The sequence below is a fragment of the Neodiprion fabricii genome, chromosome 5 (assembly GCF_021155785.1).
Source record: "Neodiprion fabricii isolate iyNeoFabr1 chromosome 5, iyNeoFabr1.1, whole genome shotgun sequence".
Taxonomy (NCBI): Eukaryota; Metazoa; Arthropoda; class Insecta; order Hymenoptera; family Diprionidae; genus Neodiprion; species Neodiprion fabricii.
In genome coordinates this window covers 15,975,799-16,001,448 of record NC_060243.1, presented here as the reverse complement: position 1 = coordinate 16,001,448, position 25,650 = coordinate 15,975,799, and the positions used below count along the sequence as shown (strand labels likewise).

The window sequence follows — 25,650 nt, the reverse complement described above, 5'->3', positions numbered from 1 at the left end:
ATTGGCTGTATTGAGGTAGAATACACAGAAAAGTACGTGACTTTCCGGAATATGCTTCTTGAAAAGCATCGTTTCATTCGATTGCGCTTTGTTTTATTCTAAAGTATGTACATTAAGCTTTATTTGCATATTTTTTTCATAGAAATCAATTGATAGAAATTATTATTGCTGACGATCATTTTATTTGCCCCTGTGTTGACTATTACTTTACAATTCCATCTACCTATTTCTAAAATTTAGCAACCGTTAGAATTAATTCATTTTTGAACTAGAAATTTTCTCATCAATTCTGAGATATTACATTTATTTTCCTGGTAAAAAAATCATCATTTCATTGGACCAATAATAAGTACTTTCAAAACAGGAGGAATAAAAAAAAAAAGTGGAGAATTCGATATTGCCAAATAATTTGAATAATTCAACTATCTGAATTGCTAAAATAATTAAAAATATTCCAATTATCCGAAAACTAATAATTAATCAGACATACTCTAATATTCGATTTACATTTAACCATATTCTTTTCTACTCGACACAATGCCCATTCGCCCACCCAAAAAAATTCACTAATACGAGTTATTAGTACTATGAACATTACAGATTATGTACACGAATAAATTCTGAATTCATCGAACCAACTTGTCAAAACAGTCAAAAGAAAATCGAACAAAATTCATATTCACAAAACTGATTAATAATTTACAGCAATGATCCGAGGCTTACCGAATTGTAGATTCTTCATGACTTCGAGATACCGTTGTTCAACGGATCTCAACGGCAGTTCAGAGGCGATTGGACTAGGTCCAGCGAGTTCCTCTGTTATGCCTGCAAGCCTGGAGGTAGCATTTTGCACGATAGCAGCGCTTTCTTGTATATCCGGTATGAGCGTGGCCAGTCCCTCATCTTGTTCGGTATCGTCCGTGTATTTGGAAGCTGTCTTAGACTTACCACTCTTGGTCCGATTGATCTTATGCATGTAAGTATTGACACAGACTTTCATACTGGACAAAAGCGAAACAATCGAAGGCTCATTGCTCCTCCCCGTCCTGGGCAATAGCAGTGGAGCCAACTGGGCGGAGAGCGCCATCGCCCTGAGTAACTGTAGTATCGCCCTGTAGAGCGGAATGTGCCTGGCCATGTCAAGCACCGAGTCATTCCTCAGGTACGAGGAGAGCGCCGGTAGGAGGCACGAGCGTGCCAAAAGTTCGCCAAACGTAACTGGCAGTTCTCTCTGAGGAGGACCTCCAGGTCCGACGTAGCTCGCGATGACCTGCAGCAAAACTGTGACGTGTTCCTCCTCCGATCGCTGCCTCAGTAGAGCCTGTTCGACATTCCAAGACTGCTGCGTCGATCCAGTTCCAAATCCGGTCCCCTTCGCCCAATACAAGTGCGACTTGTCATCGCTGCGACCACTGCTCTGGCCAGTTTTCTGCTCCACACCTTCGCCGCTCCCGGTCTGATGCGTGAAGACCGCCAGACAGTTTAGCAAAAGGTGAACGGCGCCGACGTCGATCATAGTCCGCCTCAGCAGGAGACCGTCGTCCGTTGTCGGAGGCGTAGTTTCGAGGAGTTGTTTAAGCACCTGGAACGGAAGCGTTGGTAGCGAAGCCGCTAATGGAGAGGCGAGAACGTCGCCGCCGTCGCCGTCATCCAGAACGCCGAGAGCCAATCGGAGCAGACATTGGGCTCGTTTTCGATCCCTGAGGAGAACTTCAGCGTAGCCTGGAAGCCGGAGGAAGAGGCCAAAGGCAGCCAGCGAATGAGGTGGGATGTGAGGTGTGGGGGGAGGCGCTCTTGGTGAGCCAGAGCTCACACCTTCCAAGTCCTCGTAGATATCGTCGCTCGCTTCCACTTTTACCCAGTCTGCGTCCGGCTGTTCCGGCGATGGCGATTTTTCTGTGAACGGCGCTGATCTACCAGAGTCTGGATAGACGAGAGGCAGATGCGTCGCCAGAACTGCCAGACCACCTGTCAAGCTAAAAACGCCCAGCGAACTTTCGGCACTGCGATGCTCAAGTAGATCGTTGTCACTTTGCTTTGTCATATCCTCTGAAAACAGTGATGATAATAATATTATTGTTGATGTTTTCTATTGTGAGATTGTCGTACATTCAGTATTTATCAAATTGTTACATTCGTGAGCTGCTAGGATCTCTGCAAAAATACAAAAATAAGAAATACTAGAATTGTGAACAATGGATTGGTGTTGATGCTTCGGTTTAAATCACTTCGAAATTAATAAAATTCGGGGAGATTCATGGTCGATTTCACTCTACAAGCTCATTTTCTTTGGAAGATATCTACAAAGTCACTGGACCAGATGTCCTATATTTTTCTTTTCAGTAGTCAATTCATTGTGAATAATTAATTAAATAATTGTTGCTAATTCAGTTCGATAGCTAAATTATTAATTACTTTATCAACAAGAATTACCGCAAATTGAACCAACCGCATATATTCGCTAATCTAAAAAATCATTTCACGCCTATCCGTTTTTAGGAGTTAGTAGTGTTAACATGATGATAAATTGAATAAAACATTATTCTGCAATTTTCGAATAACTCTGATGGAAATAATTGTGCAAAATACGAGTAACCCTTGCTTTGTCACGGTATACAATGAATTTCAGACAATCCTTAAGGGGAGGCTCTAGTCAAAATCGACAAAAAAAACTTATTTTCTTTGTATTGCTTTATTTTCATCCTTAAGGTCTTAAAAATATTAAAAACCATGCAGACATTGGGGATCGTCACAGGAATAAATAGTAAAAACTTTGCTGCGAAGACGGACGATAAACGCATCACATCAGCGGAGGCGAATCTATCAGTGTTGGCGAAAAAGGCCAGAATTGACAAAATCAATACCAAAGTTCAGCAAAACATGCTTTTCGAAGATGAGGAAGGAATCCTGTATGGTGCGGGAATAGCTGATTAGATGTAAGTGTCAAAAAAAAAAAAAATTATATACGTTTTTTTCTTCGTCAAACTTTAAACGCGTTTTTCTCGAAACACCTTTTTTTGCGCGCGGGGCGCGATTCCGCTTCAACGACTACACCGATTTCGACGTTTGGCGGCTCAAATTAAAGCTTATTCAATTTAGGGGGCCTTTAGGAAGCGTTTTTTGTCAAAAAAAATGTTTAGTATTTTTTTTTTTGACGTTAAAACAAATAAAAAGAGGCAAAAAAGGTGTTTTTTTTTCAAAGGGTCCCCATTTTTTCTAAAAAGGGTTTTTTAAAAATCGGAAATTCATAAGGCCCCCCAAATTTCATCTACTTTAAGATTTTTTTTGGTTTTTTCGTTTCGGATCACTTGGCAGGGCTGTAGAGTGCCACGCGCACACTGTCCACCGCCGCGCACGACCGTCGTCACTGAGAGCTGGAGCTGCCATTTTGTATTATTTTTACTCGAAAAAATTTTGTAAACTTTTTAAAATATAGACAAATAAATGACACAAAAGTTTTTTTAAAGAAATACGTATGTACTCTCAAAAAAAAATCATGAAATCACGCACATTTTCGGGCCTCTGGATTAGAACCTCCCTTGTTGCAAAATAACGAATTTTGCTAGAAACGCCTAGTTACGTTATAGTTGGTAACTTCAATCATTGAGGTACATTTAACACTCTTTAATGAAAGATTAGAAAACATTGAAAATGGTTTTGTCACTATACCTTTAGATTCTTTAGTGCATTGGCGTAAGGATAGGTAAAGACAAGGCTCGGAGAGAGATGTCCCACTATCTCCTGCTATTGCCAACAATTGAGCAACGGTAAGTTGCGGCGGCAACGGCACGTCTGGATGAGATATGTGAGTTAAAAACTGTTGGTTCGCAGTGTTTGGCGAACCTCCATGAAGGCTGTTAGAAGAACTTTTTCCCGCCATCGGAGTTCCGTCTGTAGATAATCAAAATGCATGGAGGATGTGTGTGAGAAATGCATGCAAAATTTGTAAAATTCGATATTCAATTCATCATCTGAATATGACGAAAAATGAGAAACAAAAATACACATGAGCAAAGAGCATGGGAAATTGCAAATAAACAACTGTGAAGATATAGTAACAGCAAAAAGTTATACCAGGCTTTGATCGAATTCTCAGGATAGGACCGCGCGTCTGAGTTCTGTTCGATACTTCTTTGGCTCGTTTATCTTTGGCTGTATTTCCAGCAGCAACGCTGAGCGAATCTGCAACTAAAGCTAGTCCAGATTCCCATAATTCACGGGTACGACTTGTGCCAGATGCATTGGTTTCAGTTCCCTTGCAAGATGACGGAAGCATCGAAGGGAGCCAAGTTCCTGATTCAATCAAGTTATCCAAATGTAATCACATATTAGTAATGTATGTATACGATTAGACGGCTGTAAAAGTAAGTACATTTCAAGAAAAAATATCTTGACAGTTAATTATCCGATTCGATTCGGATTTGTTTTATGCAAGAGTAGGTATGTATATCCAGCTTTGTGAATATATTTTTGTTCGTTAGAATCAATCAACGGGAAGTGTTATTATTTCTAATTGAATAACGTCGAACATTTCGTTCGTTGACATATTTCGTGGTTTTCACGATCTCCGAAAAATGGCACAATCAATTTACTTAAAATTTGGATACAGTATTTTTGGACAATTTAACCTCTTTAGTTAAATTCCAAGGTTTCGTTTTTTGAAAATTATCATATTTTCTATGTTCACTGACTGAAAACAGTAATAAATTTTGCACGAAGAATTGGATTTAAGCTACAAACGACTGCCATTTTGTTACCAAATAACGTAAAAAGAAATTCCGAAGGCAAAGAGCATAAACTATCCAAGAATATCGTCTCAAAATTCGAAGTAAATCGGTTGAGCCGTTTTCAAGATATCGAAGGCACCGCAACACATGACGTAGAGCAAAATGGTTGACATTATCGTTAACAATGCTTCTCATTGATCGATTTCAACGACACCCAAAAAAATGTGTAAACATCTACAACCTTTTAAATAAAATAAATCCTAGTAAAATTGAATAAACGTCTATTGAGGTACCAATTTCCAAACTTCACCAACTTTTTCAACTGTCTAAACATGACAGACAACTAAAGGAAAAATAAAAAGAATTAAACGAACATCCAAATTCACAATATTCTATGTTCTTTGAACGAAATAAAAATCAGTTCTTACCCGATACTTGCTGTAGAATATCAGCTACAGTTGCTCGAGTAGGAAGATAAAGCAGCTGATGATAATGACCGAGTGGGTGCGCCGGGTGTGGAGGCATAGACGGCATGTTGTGCTTAGCATCAGTCATGGCGACCTTCATCGGTACTTCGGAACTAATAGCGACCGAAACTTTTTCGCCCTCCAACAGTAATTGAAGAATCAATCGGCGTGTAAATCCTGATATTCCATGCAAATATCTCATGCCTGTAAAATTGACAACATTAAATGCATAGAACAGAGTAAGTTGTTAGTTCAATAGTTGAAAGTTTTCCGTATATATCATTATTTTGTTCGATCGACAAGCGACGATTCTTATGAACTGGTGTATTGAAGTAGATATTTAGAGCAGTTGGTGGCGATTTAGTGTGACAGAAACTTACTTGGCGGTGTTCTTTGCTGTAAAATAACATCAGTTAACACCTCAGCGAGTAGTTTTTGATTCACCGGGTGACACCAACAGCATCGAGATAGGAACTTGATCATAGCACTTTCCAAGCCAGAATAAGAGACATTGGTTTCCGAACACCTGCAAATAGGATGCTAAAAAATAACCTGTGAAATACTACAACTACAAGAAATCAATCATCGAAGTAGCAGCTAAACAATTGACTGCCATATTTAAATGTTAGTTTTGGAACAAAAGGAAAAAAAAAAAAATTAATTTTCAATAGCTGAAGAGAAACGCAAAAATTATTGAGAATCGTTACCCATCATTGATCATACTATTTCGCACGACTTATTATCTGACTGTACAAACCTGGACAAACAGATAGAAGGATTTTGAATCGGACGATTACTGAGTAGTGACAAAAGCGGTAGCCAAAAATTTCTACCCTCTCGTCCCAACCAATCGCGCATTCTACCCTCTGAACAAAGGAGTGACAAAAACTCCAATACCATTGATATACTCTCGGGTTCTGTCATACACAATCCGTCTGAAATCACGTGAAACGAATTAGTGTTTGTTGTTGTTTAGTTAAAAATGCACAGAATCATTTCAGAAATATGCATAAAGTGATAAATATCGATAATATCGATATAAAACAGCAATTAATAATCAAGATCTTTAAAAATTAGTTCAACTACATAAGCATTCTTATTTATATTACAGGACTTTGAACTTAGATACAGATAGATTGAGTAATTTCCTCAAAGACGAAAAATATTTTTTTACCTTCGATGTAATTTTATCATAACAGTATTTATCTTACCTGAATTGTTATTGGTTTGATGGGATGATTCGCCAGCTTTGTCATTGTCCGTCAAGCTTTGATTACCCATAATGCCTGTACAATATCTTACATCCGGAGCTAGTCCTTGTTTCTGTTTTTCCATGGTACAGAATTCTGTAATAATTTCAAACGAATGACGTTAAGATAGTTAAATGTTTGACATATAATGATAATTTTTAAAAAATACTTCTAATTATAACCGAACAACTGATCTGTAATACTCGTCTCCAAAGTATGACATAAGTTGGTGAATATCTGACACATTTTAAATTTTAAGCATTATAGTGTAGCATTAATAAGATAAAAATTATTCCACTTATAAGATAATATATTGATCATTAATCATTATCGTTCTATATCTTTTTCAAAGATCATGAATTTCCAGTTATATACTCTGTTGACGTAACAAATATCCAGGCAAACAATTCGGCTACTGAAGTAAAATCTATTTCTAAACAAATTAACTGAATTTTCAACGTTTACATTTCTTGATACTATCGTTACGAACTTAAGATTACGAAAATATTTACTCATTGTAAACTCGAATGCCTTTGCTTACCTGCTATGGAGGCAGTCAGAAGAGCTGGAAGACCTGAGTCTATGAGCTGCTGAGTAACCTGCGGTGATCGAGCAGCCGCAGCAACAGTGAGTAGCTGGCCTTCGGTAAGGTGCAGCCTTTTGCAATCAGGTAATACCAATCTGCAGTACCACTCTTCGGCGTCGTTTTCACTCTTCCTGTCGTCAGTTTGCCCTTCGCTTTCCTTGCGATCGTCAGATATAGAAGCAGAATGATCTGTGGCTAGATTGGGAACCAATATCCTGACTCTCTGAAGCAAGAGCGGGAACAGCGTCGGTCTCACATAGCAGAGAGCGCAAATCGCGGCGTCGATCGCTTGTTTTAATGCTGAATATGTTCCGAGTGTCAAGCTCCATTCGTATAGGGCACTGAAAAATAGATAGAGTATTAAATTAACAGAAATTAAAAGGTCTTTATCAAATATAATATGAAAATAAAAAAAAATAATTCTTTGAGAAAAATATTTGGCGCATAATCGAGGAAGTCGTTCTTTATTTACGGTATTCGTCAGGTAGATTTAAACTTGAGTGAAAAATCAAAATGGCAGCTGTTTGACACACTTGAAACTTTATTTGCGCCCTAAACTAATCTTCAAAGCTAGTTCGAAATGAAATGTTATTTCACGTGAAACAAAATGACAGCACGAGCTGTTGAAGTATAAATTCACCTGTAACTAAACTCAAATAACCTTGAATTTAGCCCATGAAAATCGCTTATATGTATTGCAAAAAGAAACGAGTAACGTTGGATCTTAATGCAATCATATCAGCTTTTGCTTATCCTAAGAATGACTTATAGCCGCCACATTTAGTTGGTAACAAAGAGTGTTATAACTGATATTCGACAACGAATGAATAAAAAATTCTTACTTGAATAACTCGTTAGTCAACAAACTTTGCAGATCATAATTGAGATCGTTTCGTTTGTGAGCTTTCCATATGATAGCAGAAATAGAATGAACATATACGGCTGATGGTGAGGCTGGGTTAGCACTGGTGTTGAACCTTGTGACCGCGTTGGTCGCCGAATTATAGAGCCAAGAAAGCACTGCCAAAATTCTTGCTTCGGTTCCCTCATCTTGGACACAGCACAGTTGTTGCAATAATTCCACTACCAATTGAACCGTTGATATTTGTTGATTTCCAGCTGCTACAGATCGGCAAAAATAAAAATCTTTCATGGGTATAAATATCAACGATATTCGGTAAATTTATGATTTGGAGTATGATGTTAAAGTATAGTCAGCGGTTCAAGTTTGTGTAATATAGAGAGTAATTTTAAAGTTGCGATTAATATGCAGCCTTTATGTATTACATTTTTTTACTATACACCCAAAAAATATAGTTATGAGTACAACATGACAATTACTTTTGCAGCTGTAACCAGAAAATTTGGTCTGCGTTACTATTCACATTTGTTTATATTCTCTGTTAGTATATTTTCTTGTAACTGTTGCGATTATTTAATGTTAGTACGACGATAAATTGAACTTAAGACTTGAATTAACTGAGAAAATGTAGCCTACCAAACAGACTTGATATTGCGATAGCCAGTAAAATTTAATAATGATGACTATAATTATATTAAATAGTTACCTGTATCAGATTTTCGTGTAATGCAAACAATAATGAACCGTTACTTTAATGATACCGATTTTACTAGAATAAAAGAGGATGCAGTTGATTTATCGTAATATATCAAAGAGATAATATTATTACCTTGAAGTAGGACAGTCGATCTGTTATTCAGTAAGAAATTGATTAGGCGTAAGCCGAGATCTCGGGAGTGAAGACCCAACTGTAGAAGAACTCTTTCTAAATTGGGAGTGAACAGAGACGGAGCTGGAAGCAGCAGCAGATTACAGCAGGCCTCCATTAATCCTTCGACCGACGCTGCTGAGTTTAGTACATTCTCTGCTAAACTGCTGTTCGACATGCTGACTGAGAGGCACTGATGTACTAGTCGAAGCCAGCCTAAGCTGTAAGAGGATTATTTCATTTTTGAGTAAACATGACACAATCAATCGTTACACCAGTTTGAACACTTAATTTGGATTTTGGCTTTTTTCGCTTTCCCTGACCAAAATAACGCTTTTTCCCTAATTTCTTTCACTTCTATGTATCGAATTGTACTATACTTTTGATATGTTTTCAAACACGTTGGAATTGAATGGTTCAGTACTTAAAAACGGAGAGTTGTAAGTACTAATGAACATAAAGTTTTGACCTGTAGGATATATTTATATATCGTTGTTAATTCTATCATCGTCTTCTTAGTAATGAACATTGACAATCGAGCGAGTACAGCGAGCGTTAAAGATGATGAAAAATTAGTTAAAATGACTAGTACTAGTTTGTAAATTCATGAATCGCATTGAACATCATATATTGCGAAATTTCCCACAAAGAACGGCATTTGCTAATATTCATCATAAAAAATATAAAATTCCTTGACATTTCCCGGATTCCCAGGTTTTCCAGCCACATGCCTACCGTATTAATAATTTCACTATTAATCAGAAAAATGAACATAGGACAACGTTGTTTTGACAATTTACCTAGTTTTTGTTAGCTGTTCCTCGTCTATGGCCTCAGTGGTTGTTTTTACTTCACCAAAAGCAGTTGTTCCCAATAATCGTATCTGACTCAATCCAATGTTGGTAGAATCTCGCGGCTTGTAGAGTCTCACCAAGACCGCTGTTGCCACTTCTGGTTGCGATAAGGTTAATCTTATGAATGTCAGCCCAGCTGTAGGCATTGGTGGACACACAGGAGTTAAAGTTGAATTTCCTTCCCTCGATATTTCCAAAGCGACAGCAGATGGGCAGGCTGTGAAATATTTGATTAAAAGTTTCAGTCGTTGCTGGGGCAGGTAGAATAAAGAAAACTTAGAGAGGCAGATTCAGGGTGTCTAGCGTCAATTGGCGACCCAATTCCCTAACATTTTCCGGTTCATAGCATATTTTAAGTCCGCTCAAAAAAACAATGGCACTTTTCTGATCCAAAGTCATTGAATTATACGCATAGTATATTTATTGTAAGTTGAAATAATCCATGTTTATCAAACTTAATTTAATTTGACTAGAGTAGAAAATACAATGTCGTAAATGTTTTTGAGTGAAAGAAAATTATACCTAGTCATCGATTTAATTCGAAAAATTTTACATTCCTCATCAAATTGACAAAAGCTCAAGTTTAATTAGCAATATAATTTTTTCGAAATTACTTCCATTCTATAGGTGCATGACATATTGACAAGAATTTAGCTTTTAAGGTAGTACCGTGATAAATCACTTTTCTTACAATATCTTTCGATTTTTGAATACACATAATTTTAAGTGTGCTTTATACGTAAGAATTTTTTTTAATAGTCCTTGCGGTACTAAATTTTGAAATATTAGCAATCGAAAGTCGTACATTTAACATGTATTCCCTATCCCGAGCGTAGTTAGAGTGAGCATTTTATTTAATAACAGCCATATTTTTCTTAGGATTGTTTTCAAAAACTGAGAATTATTAATTCAGGATATAACAAGTAATTTTTTTCAAAAAAAACATAAGCAAGCGGTATTCATTTTTTTGTAAATAACTTTTAAAGTTGGTGACTTGCGATGATTCACGTGAGTGGAAGTAAGTGAGCGATAGTCGGTAAAGAAAGACAGCACTAGTGAGTGAGAAAGAAAACAATAGCCATTGACTATTGGTGTCCTTTACATGTCACGGTACTACCTTAAGCGATATTAATAGAAAAAATGTAAAGAATTCTACTTTTTCAAATTGCGTTAAATTTCCCAGTCTTATAGAAATTCCGTGGCACTAGACACCTTGTCGCCCATGTATCCCTGCTCACGTAGCAACTAAACGGATCTTAAATTCGGAAAAATAATGGTAAAAACGTTTCTAGGTACTACAATTCGATTCTATGTGAAATACGCAAGTCAATGATGACAGATAAATTTTATTAACTCTTTGAGTTATAGTGTTAGAAGCAAATTGATTAAAAAAAGAATCGTTAAAATTGAAGGAATAATTCATTTTCGAGAAAGTCACCAGTCTACACATATACAGTGAAACTTCTATAAACGAACAGCTCCCACAACGGATTCCTGTTCACAACGGACAGTCTAACCTCTCCACAAACACAATTTACACGTTAATATTGTTCAGAATAGCGGATACTCCTCAATAATGGACAATATTTTTAGTCCCGAAGATGTCCGCTATTGAGAGGTTTCACTGTACATGTCTTGCATAAATTATAAGTTTTTGGGGTGGCTGATTACGAATCTGTAATCAGAGTTTAAAAATCCAAGATGGCGAAAGGAAATTTGAAATTAGATGGAATCAGGAGAAAAAACTCTTTCAGGGATTTTTGGGTTGCTGATTACGAATCTCAAATCACATTAAAAAAATTCAGTGGAGCGAATCCAAACAGCGGCCGCGAAAACCCCCGCATAGTTTTTCTACTGATTTTGATAAAATTTTAAATTTTCATCCGCCATCTTCAATGTTTGAACTTTGAATTCAGATTCGTAACTAGTGACCCCAAAAACCTTAGAATACTATCATATACGATATAATATATGTATTTTTAAAAAAACCAATGTCTGTCTGTCTGTTTACCCCGTAAACATTGCTGTACCATTCATCCACGAAAATTTCTGAATTTTACAATGGATGTTTCCTTGTTAGTCCCGTATGCGTTCCTTCAGCATTGCGAAGGTTTATGAATTAGTACAACCATTTTACAATAGGTGGCGCGCGAGTCTTTACAACAAATGACCGTATTTCACAGTTTCCAGAACGACTGAACCGATTTTGATTTTTTTTTTTTCTCCGTGTAGGTACAACCACCCCCCTCACACGAAGTAATTCTGGTGGTCGTTGAAATGTCGCCAGTCGTTAATGGCGCTGGTAGTCAAGCCACGTAGATGTATAGGGGGCATTCCACGTCAAACCAACCCTTCATTAGCCTGACCCTCTGGGATTTTGAAAACTAATGGATTTTCGGTTGGTTTGGGTCAAAAATGAAACCTCTATTTTTTTTTAAATTTTCCGCCATTATGAAAAAGTGTGACAAAAATGAAGATGGACATTTTGAAAATCGATGACATTTTTTAGGAAACATCCAAACCTCGAAAACACATCTTTTCGTCGTGATTCGAAAATGAGATGAAAATGCTGAAACCTTTTGTTTTTTTTAATTTTTGTACATTGAAAAAAAAAAATTCACTAATTTTAAATGGTGGTTCTTCATGGTGGAAAATTAAATAAAATGAAACTTCGTCTTGGTAAAATTACATTTTCTTTTTGGTTGGAGTGTAAAACGACGAAAACGATGCTCAATCAACAGGAACCTTCACTAAAATGTATTAGTTAAGCAAGAAAATTACGTAATTGTTATTATATTTCAATATTCTTATCATAGAATTGTTTATTTCAAAGAAAACGAGTGAATAATATACCAAGAATAACCTGCTATATAGTTTTAATTCAATAAAACACACTTATATTGATTATTTTTATTGTGAAAGGATTTGATATATTTTACTCGAAGAGGAAGACAAATATTGTTTAACAACTAGGTACCATTTACTTTGGGGATAAGGCATTGTGCTTGTTGCAATTTTTTTCTTTACTAATATTTAAAAAAGTTTTTCAATCGTTGGTAACTCATTGTTATAAAATTCACCATTTGAATATTGAACAGCAATATTCGCAAGATTTTTAGCCCAATCATAAACCTCCTTTGCTGTCTTAAATATGAAAAAAATCAATTTGACAATGCCTAATGACTTACGTCAAAGATATCTGTATTATTCACTAGTTTTCTTTGAAATAAACAAATCTATGAAAAGAATATTGAAATATGATAACAATTACGTCATTTCCCTGAATAACTAATGTATTTCATTGATGCATCATTGCATATTGAAGCATCTTGATTGAGTTTTTCTTATTTTTCTTCGAATAGAGTATCGTTTTCACCGTTTTACTCTTGAATTAAAACGAAAATCTAATTTCACCAAGGCAACGTTTCTTTATAATTTATTTTTTACTATGCAGAACCACCGTTTAAAATTAGGAAAAAATATTTTTTTCAGAAGCAGCAGATTAAAAAAAAAAAAAATTTTCTTACCATTTTCAGCCCATTTTCGAATCATGATGAAAAGATGTGTTTTTGAGTCCTTGATTTCGCAAAAAAGTTTCATCAATTTTCAAAATGTCCATCTTCATTTTGGGTTGCCACACTTTTCCATAATGGCAGAAAAATATTGAAAAATTAGAGGTTTCATTTTTGACCTGAACGAACCAAAACATCTATTAATCATCGAAATCCCAGAGGATCAGGCGAATAAGGGGTTGGTTTGACATGGAATGCCCAATAGGTATGCATGAGTGACTACGCTGGCGACATTACGTGACGATATTTTCATAGTAGGATAGCCGCCAGTGTCAGGGGGATGGCCACGTCTGTTCAAGTTTGAACAGATATATTTCATTACAACCAGATGGAGTTTTGGAGAAGTAACGATATTTGTAAGCCAAATCAGAACGGGATTATATACTTAAGCAAACGCCAACTCAGCTCTTAAACATAGAGGTTAGGTTAGATTTGGTTCTAGATTGAGTCAGTTATTATCAACCTTCATTCAAATATTCTTAACTGTAAGCAAGATTTTTTTATCTGAATAGAATTTTCATTTTATCATATTAAATTTGGATGCGGGCGAAGCTGCAACGGGCAGCTCGTCTTGTTATAAAAGTTGACTCGGCACAATGATGGGTGACTCAAAGGGTTAAACACTCACTGGCCAGTGCTGTGAGATGAGGTTGCAGCTCAACTTCTCTGAGCAGAATCGCACAAGGTAATGTAACAGTCAAATCGACCCAAGCTTCGTCAGGATAAAAATGATAGGACCATGCAGCTGTTCTGGCTCTTTTATGCGGAGCAGCACTCTGAATTAGAACATCGGCAGGTTGGGCAGTAGGATTTGACCAAGATATCGTTCCGAGTGGTGCAAAATTTAGTAATCCATCCTCATAAGATTCCAGAGAGTTAGGTGACTTTTTATTGCTCGCGGCGACATGGGCAAAATGTGGCGAGTTTGAAAGATGCTGCATGACAAGTGCGATCACGCCAGGTGATGCTGAATTACTGCCGCTACTGCTGCTGCTCGCTTTTACCAAATTGTTGCACAGCACTTTTACACCTCCCATACTGGTGAATACCGCCAAAGATGCCTCGTTGTCGAGCACCCTTAATATGTACCAGAGCAGGGGCTCTGATAACTGCATTACGCCCAATTGTCGCTCTCCTTCGATTTGTCCGCACGCTGTTTAAACGAGTTGCAACATTACAAAAATTAAGAAAAGGTGACTGAATTTTGGGATATTTCTTCAACTCATTTAGATGAATTTGGAGTCAGTATTCTTGGATAGTTTATTCTCTTTGCCACAATCCTACTTTTTGTGTAATTTATTTAGTCATCATATTTTTGTCCCGAGTTGCTTTCTAAGTTCAATTTTTTTCTTTTTCTACACAGCCTAACTCTACGTAATAATAGTTATTACTTTTATGTGATCATTAAATCTCTTTAATACATAAAGAATCCTAAATTATATTAGGATATGATTGCCATTTTCAGTTCATATGATGCGTTGTAAATACGAAATTTATGTAGCTTGGGGAATTTTTTCTGTATGTTTCAATAATAAATAAAAATTTTTATATCAACTGAATGAAAAAATTTATAAATTGCTTACGAAAAACCGAATTTCAACTTCAAACGGTAACCACTTTAGTAAAACAAAATATTTAACGAAAGTTCGGTTCATGGAAAAGAGGACAGCCTAACGAAAGACACTGTCTCCAAATTTGAATTGAATTGATTGAGCAGTTTTCAATATATCGGCGTACAACAAAATATGCCAGCAAGCAATATTAACGTTATTATCAATAACAATGCTTTCTCTTAGAAGATTCTAATAGAAAAAATGTATAAACAAAGCTCAATCAGCATAATTTTGACTTAAACAAATCCCAATCGAATTGAATAGTTGGTTGTCGAGATATAAATTCCCAATTTACCCACTTTTTCAATCTGCTACTTATAACATAATTAAATGATCTACGTAATAATCTCAGAAGCAACATACGTGATACTGGATAAATACCAAATGCGATTCCTGTTCGTTCATTTCACTCGTATCAAATTGCATACAAAATTTTATTTCTAATATCGTTTTAGTAATTTCTATGCTTGTGACTTGAATTTGATACATTGAATCCAAAGACAGAAAACTTTGATGACACCTGACATCTTGTGAATACTCACATGACGCAAGATACTGATAAAGCGGATTCAGAACCAGTGAAGGGCTACTGGATTTTCTGGTAAGTGTGGACAGTAGTTGGAAAGTAGCATCGGGAATCGATGAAGGATCCCCTAATTCCGTAGTTGCTCCAGCACCTTCCCCCAGCAGCATAGCCAAAGAAGATCCTGTGCTATGGCCAAGAGCGCCCAAAAGCCTCATCATTGTCGGTTCGTGCTGCAATACTGTAAAGAACATCATGTTCTTAAAATTAATTATAAAGTAATGCGGGTAAAGTCGATCATAAAACAGATCATTTTTTATTTAAATGACGTCTGGAATGACTAAATTCAACTTTTAATGAACTATTTGAAAACAAACAAATAAATAAATGTAAATATTTTACATTGCAAATTTTTAGAAACTATATTGATGGAGGTTAAGTAATAGCAACAATAAAATCAGGTCGAAGAAATATTTACCGGTATCGGCGACACATGGAACGCGTTTGGCAGTGTTAGGCTGATGAATTCTATAAGAGGTTTGCTGTTCGGCCACTTTGCTCTCATCCGTCTGAGATGTGTTTAAGTTTTCCTGTTCAACGCTGCTGTTTGAACTACATCTTGGTGTCGCTTCACCCATCTCCATATCCGATGCACTTTCTTGTCTGGTCGGTCTGGCCTGATTTACAGAAAAATGGATTGACATAAATTTAATTCCATTACTAGAATAATAGAGAAAGTTGCAAGAGTGTCAGGTATTAGTGCTGGAAAGAACTAAAGGTCTGAAATCTTATTGAATTCGAAAAAATGCGGACGATATCAGTTGCAAGAATGAATCAAGAATAACGTATGACGACTGAGTATCGCCTCTTCTATTTTGGCATATGAAAACGCAAGTTTCTACACTCTATAGATATAATGTATAATATAATACATTTAGAGTATGATGTGTGAGCAAAAAAAAGCTATATATTTGATTATAATGCATGACAAGCATGATAATTTGAATATTTAGTTTAAGGTAGTCTCAATTTTAGAAATTAATGGTTTTGGTACTGTGTACATTTTTTTCTTGATAGAACTTAATGAGTTAATAAATAACTTCAACTTTGTGTACAAAAATGCAATTAGCGTTTTTTACTTACGTTGGGAAGAGGCGTTTGAATAAGTTTGCAGACTAATTTGATAAGTGCAACGACTAAAGTGTCCCAAGATGCCGGCCGACCTTGCCTCGAATCTCCGCCAAGAACGCACGCGAACAAGCCTCCGAATCCTCCGGACTGACTGCCGTTATCAACAGCACCGCCGCATTGTGCTCCAACTATTTTCAAGAAATAATGAAAAAGGCGGTAAAATTAGGATCGTTACGTTTGTTTAACCCGAACGTTTTCCGACTGCTTCCAGAGTATTTAGGCATAATAAACGAAATCATTATTTTTCAGGATTACTTTGCAGCCCATCAGAATGAAATCTGTAATTGACACGAGATGAAACAGACAGTGGTAAAGATAACTGTGGGAAATTATTATTCGCTGTCATTGTTTAATCAATGTTAAAGACTAAATATCAAAATTGCCAACAAACCATTTTAAGAATAATCAAAAAATATCACGTAAAAGCGAACAATAATTACGTTACAAATACGTGGATTGAACATTTCAAACCAATCTTGGTTAAATTATACGTTTCCCACAATTTTCATGTACGAATTCGAATTCGGTATCATCCTAGTTTCACTTGAAAAAATCAATCCATAAATATTGTAGAAAATGTTTAGAAATCCGGACTTTTAGACAACGGTACGAGTAGTCATTTTATGTAGGTAAGAATAGGTAAAGTATATGTTCCCTTTTATGGAAAAAATAAAAAAAAAAATGTGCCAAATTATTCAGGATATTCCATGACTTTTTTAAGGAAATTTCCTGAAAATACCGGATTTTTCAAGTTGTATAACAACCTTGTAAATATAACGCGATGAAACTAATTTCGTTAAAAAATTTCACTGACCACCAGAACCCCTGACGTAAGAGGATACCAAGACGCCGACACATTCCGAAATGCTCATCGCAGTTCCCAGGTCCGTATTGGCGAAGTTGAGATTGATGAGAGAAGTGATGAGTTTGCATTGAGCATCTAGTGGACCTCGACGTGCAACTAGAGCCCCTCCGGGTTGTACGAGTTGATAAACAACCCAAAGCAAAAGTTCTTTCAAAGCGTTGCCTAATGAACTGCTGGGCGATATAACATCACATCGCATTTCAAGCCTCACCAAGAAATCTTGCAATGCTTGACAGACGGTTGGTCCCGCCTGATAATAATAGAGATAAATGGAAAATATTAGTAGGAAAGAATTAACTAAAGATTTTTATATTCATTGGAAGGTGGCCACTTGTTCGGCTTTAAAGATTGTTCAATTTTTCCATGTTTTTCTGAACCGAAATTAAACTTTTTCTGTGACATCTTGCATTTGGAATTGAATATAATCACATTCGGTGAAAATTTTTCTGTGTTTCTTGATTCTGGTTTAGTAATAAGAGAAATTAAAGATCGTGAGCTGTAATAACAGAAATGTGATACAATAAAGGTTTGAAAATGTAACTGAAGTTAATCGAGTTAAGTTTAGTTAACATAATACTCCCTTATTGCAGAAAAAATCAGAAAATCATAAATTTTAGTTATAATAACACAATGATCGATGAATTTGAAAAGACCCCATTGTGCAATTATTTTGAGAATAATAAAATCACATAGTTTGACTGATTTTAATGAACTAGAGCTGAATTTGTCCATCAATAAATTCTTTACGAGTCAAGAAAGTTGTATTTTCTATTTGATATTTTAGTTGATCAAAAAAACATAATCACTGTAATCATCGTAAGTGATGAATGGAACACCAATGCCTCAATAGAAAATACTTCACTGTCATGCAAAATACTGAAAACGGAGCGAGCACAGTGAATGAATAATAATGTAAAAAAAATTTGAGCGAGGGTAACGAGCGATAAAATCTCCAAACAATAAGTTTAAACTTTTATTAATAGTCAAAACATTTAGCAAATCGCATCAAACATCATATTTACGCGAAATTTATATGGAGAACTGCAAGTATTAGCTAAAATTTCCTAACATTTCCTGGTTTCCTGGATCTTTCAACAGAAAAGTGACCATCTTGTAATCGACGAAATAGTCGTCATTTAAAATGTACATATTTACCATTACATACTGCTTATCCGTAGTGTCAACGTTCAGCCCATTGCCTGAGAAAAGGCGCAGCAGCATGGGGCCGATGTTCGGTTCTTTTATAATGCAACTGGCCATGCCGCCGACGAGACCGTCGAGCGGTTGGCTGCTGTTTGTTACGTCTATACTTTCCGTAGTTGTTTTTAGAGGTTGATTACTCGCCAGAGTCAAACATTGCAGAGCGAGACACCAAACACGGAGCGATACTCCTGGATGCCTGCAAAAAGGTTAAAATAATAATCGGTTGATCAAAATGTGGATACAATATCTCTCGAAGAGATTCACATACACTATATTCAACGGATGAGAAGTTCTATTTATAACGGGACGGGTATTATTTTAAAAACGAATACTGTGGCTTTTGAGTTATTGGCAGGTTTCTTGAAGCTTTTGAATAAGGAAGCATAGATCTAAATCAAAAATTTTTAACCCAAAGTATCATGTTTGGCAAGTCATAAAAACGTTAGTATTTGAAGCATAATTTTCGGAAATCTGTATCTAAGCTTCAATTTGATTTTCTGAGGAGAAAAAAAAAAAATCGAAATCATGATTAGCAACTGGAGTTTCGTTGAGAAAAATCTGTTGTCTTAGGAAAATTTCTGAAATATTAATTTGTAATAATTACCAAGATAGCGCAGATATCAGGCCCGAAATCGCTGCAGAGCTTAGAGGTATCGCTGGCAGTAAAGAAGGATCGAACAGGCTTGAATTGCTTGACGGTTCGGAAACACCGTCCAAATTCAAGGTCAACCATAATTGCAGTACAAGTTGCAAACTTGTACCCATATTCTGTTGGAAAATAAATTAAGTAAAATCATATCGATGCTTGACATAGCACAGAAGATAAAACAATACAAGTTTCACGTCAATGTCCTCCAGGATATTCCTATTCCAATCAATTTTTCAATAAAAGTTTTACCAATTATATAACAACGCCATTTATGTTCAATCAAGAGCATTTAAAGAGAATCGTTTTGATCCGGTTTGTCGTATTTTCTTAAAATTGGCAACATTTTTTAATAGCTGAATTTAGTTTTATGAATGAATAAAAAAGGAGGAATTAAGTAGTATGGCAGAAAAATTTCAAGCTTAAGGGACAACACCACTGTGATGGTTTCAAAAAATCGAAATTTTGAAAACCATTTAAAAAAATGTACAATACTTTTAAGATTAAGATGCCGTTAGACCCAGGTCGAAAAAATAATTATTTTCGAAGATATTGAATATTTTGTGGAGCGGTGCAGCGCTCCGCGCTGCGTCGGTCTCAACGCGAAAGTTGAAACAATTTGGGCCGATGATTATCCCCAACATCTCCAAAACTTTCATGAGGCTTCTCAAGCCATCATTGAACACTAATACCGCGATATCAGTTGCAATATCAACGATTTTTTTGCCTCCAGAGTGGGACAAATTAACAAACCTAAAACTTTGAACGCGTTTTTCTTGAAACCACTTTTTTGAGTGCAGCCCGCAGCAAAACTCGATGAATTTATATCCGATCGACTTCAAATTTTTACTGTATCAATGAAAATAGATTATCTAATGTACTACATAGGATTTTTTCGATATCTCATTAATAATAAAAGTTATAGCCTATTTTCAACGAGAAATTTTGCTCAAAAATCATTCTTTAATTTCAAAAGCGTGCCTATTTTTTAAAAATCAATTTTTTTCCAAATCCCTACGTACTACACTTCAAAATATCATATTATTAACTAAAACACTTCGTATTTTTTTTAAGCCGACGTTGAAGAGTTTTTCTGCGTGCCGCGAACCACTGCGGAGACAACAGCACCTGACGCGGGAGGTTCCCCAGCGCCACCATGCGGCGTGAAAAATGTGTAAAAAATGTTTTTCGAAGAATTAATAAACAAGAAAGAAAATGCAAAAAAAAATTTTCGAATATCTCTTACGTTTCCCACAAAAAAAAATTGTTGAAAAATGTAAAAAAAACAGGGGGTCACAGTGGTGTCGTCCCTTAATCGTCGGTAATAACTTCGGAACGAGCTAGATTTAGTGGTGAAAAAAAATTAAGCACCTTCAATTTTTTAGAAATCAATGTACGATCTAAGGGGTAAGGAAAAACTAATGTAAACGAAGCAACGCATTATTAGACAAAAACCTAATTATAAAAATTTACAGAATAGAAGTAGTATTTCAAGATACTTCGAAAACCGCCGGGACGCACTTTATTTCTTTCGAGCAAAGAGCAATATTCATTGAAAAAGATTCCTTTACATTGTACCGTTTCTGTAATTCTGTACGATTCGCAAATTTTTAAAAATAGTACTTCTGTTTCTATGAAAAAATTGCCCGTTCTTACTTCACTTACTTGTAGGTACAAATCTGTAAATATTTTTTCGAAACAGCGTGTCAGCATATGCAGACTAGACGGAACTGAATCATTCGTGTTCCAATTGTCTTGAGTTCTGTCTGTCCAGCCTGAATTTCTCAATGCTTCCGACTGCGTGTAGCGACTCGATTCCGAATGCACCTGTTGTCAAGTTGTAGTAAAGACTAGTTAGTCGAGCCAAATGCAAGCTGAGTGACAATGTAAGTTGAAAGCGAAACTTTTTTCATAGTTTGAATAACGTTTTGTTTTCTCGTAGAGGATTAGACAATGGTATAAAAGCCAGAATGTTCATATTGTAAGCTTTTCGCTTTTATGACTTATTCATTCAAAGTTCGAATGAGTTGAATAAGACGTACTTGGATTGTCGCATTAACACTCAGCGGTAAGTTGCATGCACCCAGAGTTGACAATCTCCTTAGAGCAATTTCGACCCCTGTTTCAACACCATATTCGAGCCTCGTATCAACGGCCAGAGAAATGCTGCTAAAATTAAATTGTTGTTCTCATTAGTTTAGTTGAATTCAAATTTTATTAAAAGTAATCAAGAGTCAGGGTGGCCACTAAATTTGGATTAGAAATATCCCCGATTTTTACGTGACTCCCATAGATCTTTCCAAAAATGAGCTCTCTAGCTAGAGCAGGGATTTTTATTTTTCAGTAGAATCGGTAATTTTTAGATGACTGAAAACTCATCTTTGGGGAGGATCTTTTTTTCTGTCAAACCCTAACGTTTGAAGGGGTGAGAGCGACAAACAACTTTATTTTCTGAACCATCCTAATGAACGGCTAGTTTAAATTGTTAGTAATAGCTGAAAAATTATTGAGAGTTCGCATTGTTCATTGAATTGAACGCCATGTTTCCCAAAATTAAAAAAAAACTTCAATTATTTGTAAAAATTCCACGACATCTTTGTGCCGAACTACATTTCCTGGTTTCTCAAGTTTTCCGGTTTCAAGTTGCCACCCTGAAACTAGTCGAGGAATGCGTTGATTTTTTGCATTTACCCTGAGCCAGCAGAAATAGGAAATTTAGACACCGCGTTTCCTTTTTTAAGTAAATTTCTTCCGCGCTCCAAAATGTCATCTAGAAAATCTTCAAGTTCGCTGTCATCTGATTCGAATAAGGAGGGAAGCGTAAAGCCATTGGATTTAGATGTCGAGGCACTGGCCGAAGTGATGGCAACGCTGTCTTGCGTGTCTTCATCCCCATCGACATCGGCCTCGCCAATTTCATTACCGAATGTAGTTGCGGAACAACTCGCTTGGGCCGCACCTGCCGTGTCTTCCTCCACAGCGGTGTTTTCTTCAGCTGCTAACGAAGAGTCGAAACTTTCTTCTGACGGGCTTCCTTCGTGCCCTGATGCTGTTTTAGGAAATAGTCTCCCACCTAATAAAACGGGACAAAATAAATGTAGAAAAGTGTTGAAGTAATATAACGTGAATTTAGTTGAAATTGAACTTGTGCGATCAATGTTTAAATATCTGAACGTTACGTATTGGTCTGAATATTATTCAATATTTTTTTTTTTTTTATAAACCATATAAAAGTCGAATTTTATGAGAAACTTACGTATTATCGCAAGCTTATTTGTTACTAATAATGCATTTTTTGCATGTGTTGCATCGATAAAACTTGAGTGTTATTGTGTAAATATCACATTTCTAATTCGTTTCTACTTAAAACCGATGCTATGCGAAAGAATTAAAGTTTTCGATATTCATTTTGAATCGCTGATTTGATCCACTGTATGACCTGTGTACTGATTCCAATCAATCTACTTTGTATTCAATAAAATATCAAACTCTGCTTACAACTCGAAAGTAGATATTTTTTCAGAGTCATCCAATTTTACTCTGCCATATATTTGATTGAATAGAGAATGATTACTTTCTAGAATAAATACCTTCCAACAAATCTTGCAAGAGGCACGCAACCGCATGTGACGCCCACGCAGCATCTGAAGCGCCGGTTCCCAGCCGAACCAATTTGAACAATTGTTCCTCGGTCATAAGTTCACCCAAACTGATAGCCGGGCGCGTAGAGACGATTAATCTAGCAACGACCTGAATTCATTCGAATGTTCTAGCAGCCGTTCGAATTGTTAAATTACATGTGTTTGAGTCGGATCAATGATAAGGTCCACCGATTCATAATTAATTCACGTGTTCGAAAATACATACGAGCATAAGTTAGTGATCATGTAACAGTATCATACGGTTTGTAGAGCCACAGATATTAATAAAGTGAAGATGTTTCGACGAGAAAAAAAAATTGTTACTCTTTAAAAAATTGATTGTGGCTCACTTCCAATAAGAAAAACCAATCTTTTTATGTAAAAAAAAAATATATAACTACGAGCTTACAGACAGAAACATTAAATACGAAACAAAAGTTGGGGAACATTGAAAGAAACATGTTTTTTTTTCACGAGTTCTGAGGATCCAGTTCGAAATGGATTACAATAGTTGAAAAGATCAGTCTGTTCTACATCGAAAGCATCTTGTATTATATTTTATTGTACAATAAGTATACAATAATAATTCGAATACGATAATCAATAGGTTCAAAGTCTCAAAAATGATTTATTAATTTTATATAAACCGTAAAAACTAGAGGTCTGAAATTTGCAAAAAGCATAAAAATAGGAAGAAACATCGAAATTTTGAGCCTAAATTGTGAATTGGATGGTGAACCTGCTCGTATTTATTCCAAGTTTTTCAAACTGAATCTGTTCATACTCATAATTGAACCGAATACTCACCTTGCAGGCCAAGAGAAACATATCAACATTGGCAGCATTATGCAGTATAAGAGCCACAAGGCTTCGGGCAACTGGCAAACAATGCGTGTGTGACAAATTCCCTGCAGGTTCAGCTTCTACTTCTACCAATCCCTCAGATTTACTGCGATTATCAAAAATATAAAGCATTAATGTTGTAACACTAGGCATATCAGATTCTCAGTAAAGTTTAACAATCGCGTAAATCCACCCCGTCTAATTTATGAACCGTGCTTTCCGAGTTTTCGGATAAATGTAATTTCGAATCGCAAATATTGAAAAAACTTATCCTAAAATTAAACTTGTGACTACCCAGAATGATATCGTTCGATTAACAAATCTGTTAAAAAACTTTTGGTTTACCAATCTGGAAAGCAACTTTGGGATAATTGTATTATATTTTTTGTACTCTCGACAGAAAAAGGAATGGTGAAGAATTTTCCGTAGATTTAAATGATACGTTACTTTCATATATGAGTAAGAAATTTAATCTTAAAATTCAATAAAACGACTGGTTCTTAGTTTTTAGATAGAAACAAATGCCAAAAACTTTGGCTCAACTTACCTAGAGCAAGGTTGGGGCTGCAAACGTGGACTACGAGACAAATGTTGAGATTCGTTTCGTCTGATGCTTAGTAGATCCTTGCAATGTTTTGCAGAATGCTGTTTCAAGGTTTTTTTAAAAAAGTGTTCCTGCTGTTTGAACGCCGCTTCAAGTTTGCTAGACAAAGATGCAGCCTGCGACGACAGGGCAGACAAAGCCTGAAAATAATTAACCTTTGTGTTTAACAATCAGTCTCAGCAAAAAAATTCAACAGTCAGAAAATGCATAATCTTTATTTATACTAAGAAATCTTTCACATCGTGTAGAATTTTTATTTCTTCTCTGTGACAATTTTCACCAAGGTGAATTATGGCGATGAGTTAAAAAACGATTCATTTTATCACTGAAATTCAGGAACTGCAGAAAAAGTAGGTGAATTTTGTGGGGTCTAAAAAGTTCGTTGAACCAAAACCGACGAAGATTGAAATCAGACGAATTAAATTAGGTATTAACATTTATGATACTGATGACAAATAAGACTATTGAAAAAATGGTATTAGGTTTTTTGATTCTGATCTAGGAAAGCTATTCTACACATTATCAGTTGTTAAATCAGAGTAATAAAGATGTGAAAAACAAGATTACACTGTCGCGGTACACAAACGTAAATGAATATGAATTGGAATACTTCTATTTCAATAAATTAAATCATTACTAACTTGTACTTGCGTTGAAGCGTTTAAAGCTTTCTTGGCCTGTTCGAGATTTTGGAGCTGTTGTTTATGATGCATTAAACGTTTTTGTAGTTTTCTGCGATAGCTTCGCGAGGCCGACGAACGACTGGCATTAACAAATTTCCGCTGCATTGCCGACTCTCCCTGAATGAATTCCCATCTCGTAGACAGAGCTACAAAAGATGAAATATTTTGAAATCCTCTTAATCATTCATTGTTTTTATTCGTCTTAAGTAACATTATCTCAGTGACACAAAAAACAAAAAAAACAGTCGAGGTTCGAAATTTTTCTGCGCAATACCTTGATCTTTGTATTTTTCATTATTTTCTTCCTGCGCAACTGGTTGGGTCACAGTTGTATCTAGACAAACTGAAAGAAAAAGTAGAACCCAACCGATCAGGGTTGTATCCAAACGACTTGTGTTCGATCCTTGAGCATAAGACAAGGGAGCTAACAGCCTTCCCAACGTCCGAACCATCGCGTCTATTACCGATGATTTGTTGGCTCCTGCTATCAGTGACTTGCGTCCAAGGAATGTCAACAGTATGAACACCCTGGAAATTGGTAATTTGATCATGAAAATAAAAATCTTACAATTAGTCGAGAACCATTACGGTTCTATGCTTAATCGGGGTTAACAGGGTGACCAATTTTAAGATGTCTCGAGCATGGCGACAA

General features: G+C 36.0%; 1 protein-coding gene across 6 annotated transcripts in view; it reads right to left on the bottom strand.

Annotated features, from left to right (window-relative positions):
- The window catches only part of LOC124184033 (baculoviral IAP repeat-containing protein 6), a 56,420-nt gene that overhangs the window by 3,976 nt on the left and 26,794 nt on the right, over positions 1 to 25,650 (bottom strand). For 3 of the 6 annotated variants that reach the window (XM_046573354.1, XM_046573358.1, XM_046573357.1), the window contains 26 exons: positions 25,273 to 25,526; positions 24,957 to 25,144; positions 24,259 to 24,455; positions 23,676 to 23,817; positions 22,818 to 22,977; positions 21,919 to 22,300; positions 21,270 to 21,396; positions 20,893 to 21,054; positions 19,186 to 19,349; positions 18,534 to 18,777; positions 17,328 to 17,628; positions 16,466 to 16,641; positions 15,801 to 15,999; positions 15,342 to 15,563; positions 13,815 to 14,339; positions 9,561 to 9,831; positions 8,722 to 8,981; positions 7,873 to 8,152; positions 6,986 to 7,371; positions 6,406 to 6,540; positions 5,952 to 6,129; positions 5,575 to 5,720; positions 5,156 to 5,398; positions 4,075 to 4,293; positions 3,670 to 3,891; positions 724 to 2,049 (listed from right to left, as the gene is read on the bottom strand). In XM_046573354.1, the coding sequence (XP_046429310.1) occupies positions 724 to 2,049; positions 3,670 to 3,891; positions 4,075 to 4,293; positions 5,156 to 5,398; positions 5,575 to 5,720; positions 5,952 to 6,129; positions 6,406 to 6,540; positions 6,986 to 7,371; positions 7,873 to 8,152; positions 8,722 to 8,981; positions 9,561 to 9,831; positions 13,815 to 14,339; positions 15,342 to 15,563; positions 15,801 to 15,999; positions 16,466 to 16,641; positions 17,328 to 17,628; positions 18,534 to 18,777; positions 19,186 to 19,349; positions 20,893 to 21,054; positions 21,270 to 21,396; positions 21,919 to 22,300; positions 22,818 to 22,977; positions 23,676 to 23,817; positions 24,259 to 24,455; positions 24,957 to 25,144; positions 25,273 to 25,526 (7,109 nt within the window). The remainder of the gene's footprint in view (positions 1 to 723; positions 2,050 to 3,669; positions 3,892 to 4,074; positions 4,294 to 5,155; positions 5,399 to 5,574; positions 5,721 to 5,951; positions 6,130 to 6,405; positions 6,541 to 6,985; positions 7,372 to 7,872; positions 8,153 to 8,721; positions 8,982 to 9,560; positions 9,832 to 13,814; positions 14,340 to 15,341; positions 15,564 to 15,800; positions 16,000 to 16,465; positions 16,642 to 17,327; positions 17,629 to 18,533; positions 18,778 to 19,185; positions 19,350 to 20,892; positions 21,055 to 21,269; positions 21,397 to 21,918; positions 22,301 to 22,817; positions 22,978 to 23,675; positions 23,818 to 24,258; positions 24,456 to 24,956; positions 25,145 to 25,272; positions 25,527 to 25,650) is intronic. The other 3 variants (XM_046573355.1, XM_046573359.1, XM_046573356.1) reach the window with 2 other exon arrangements.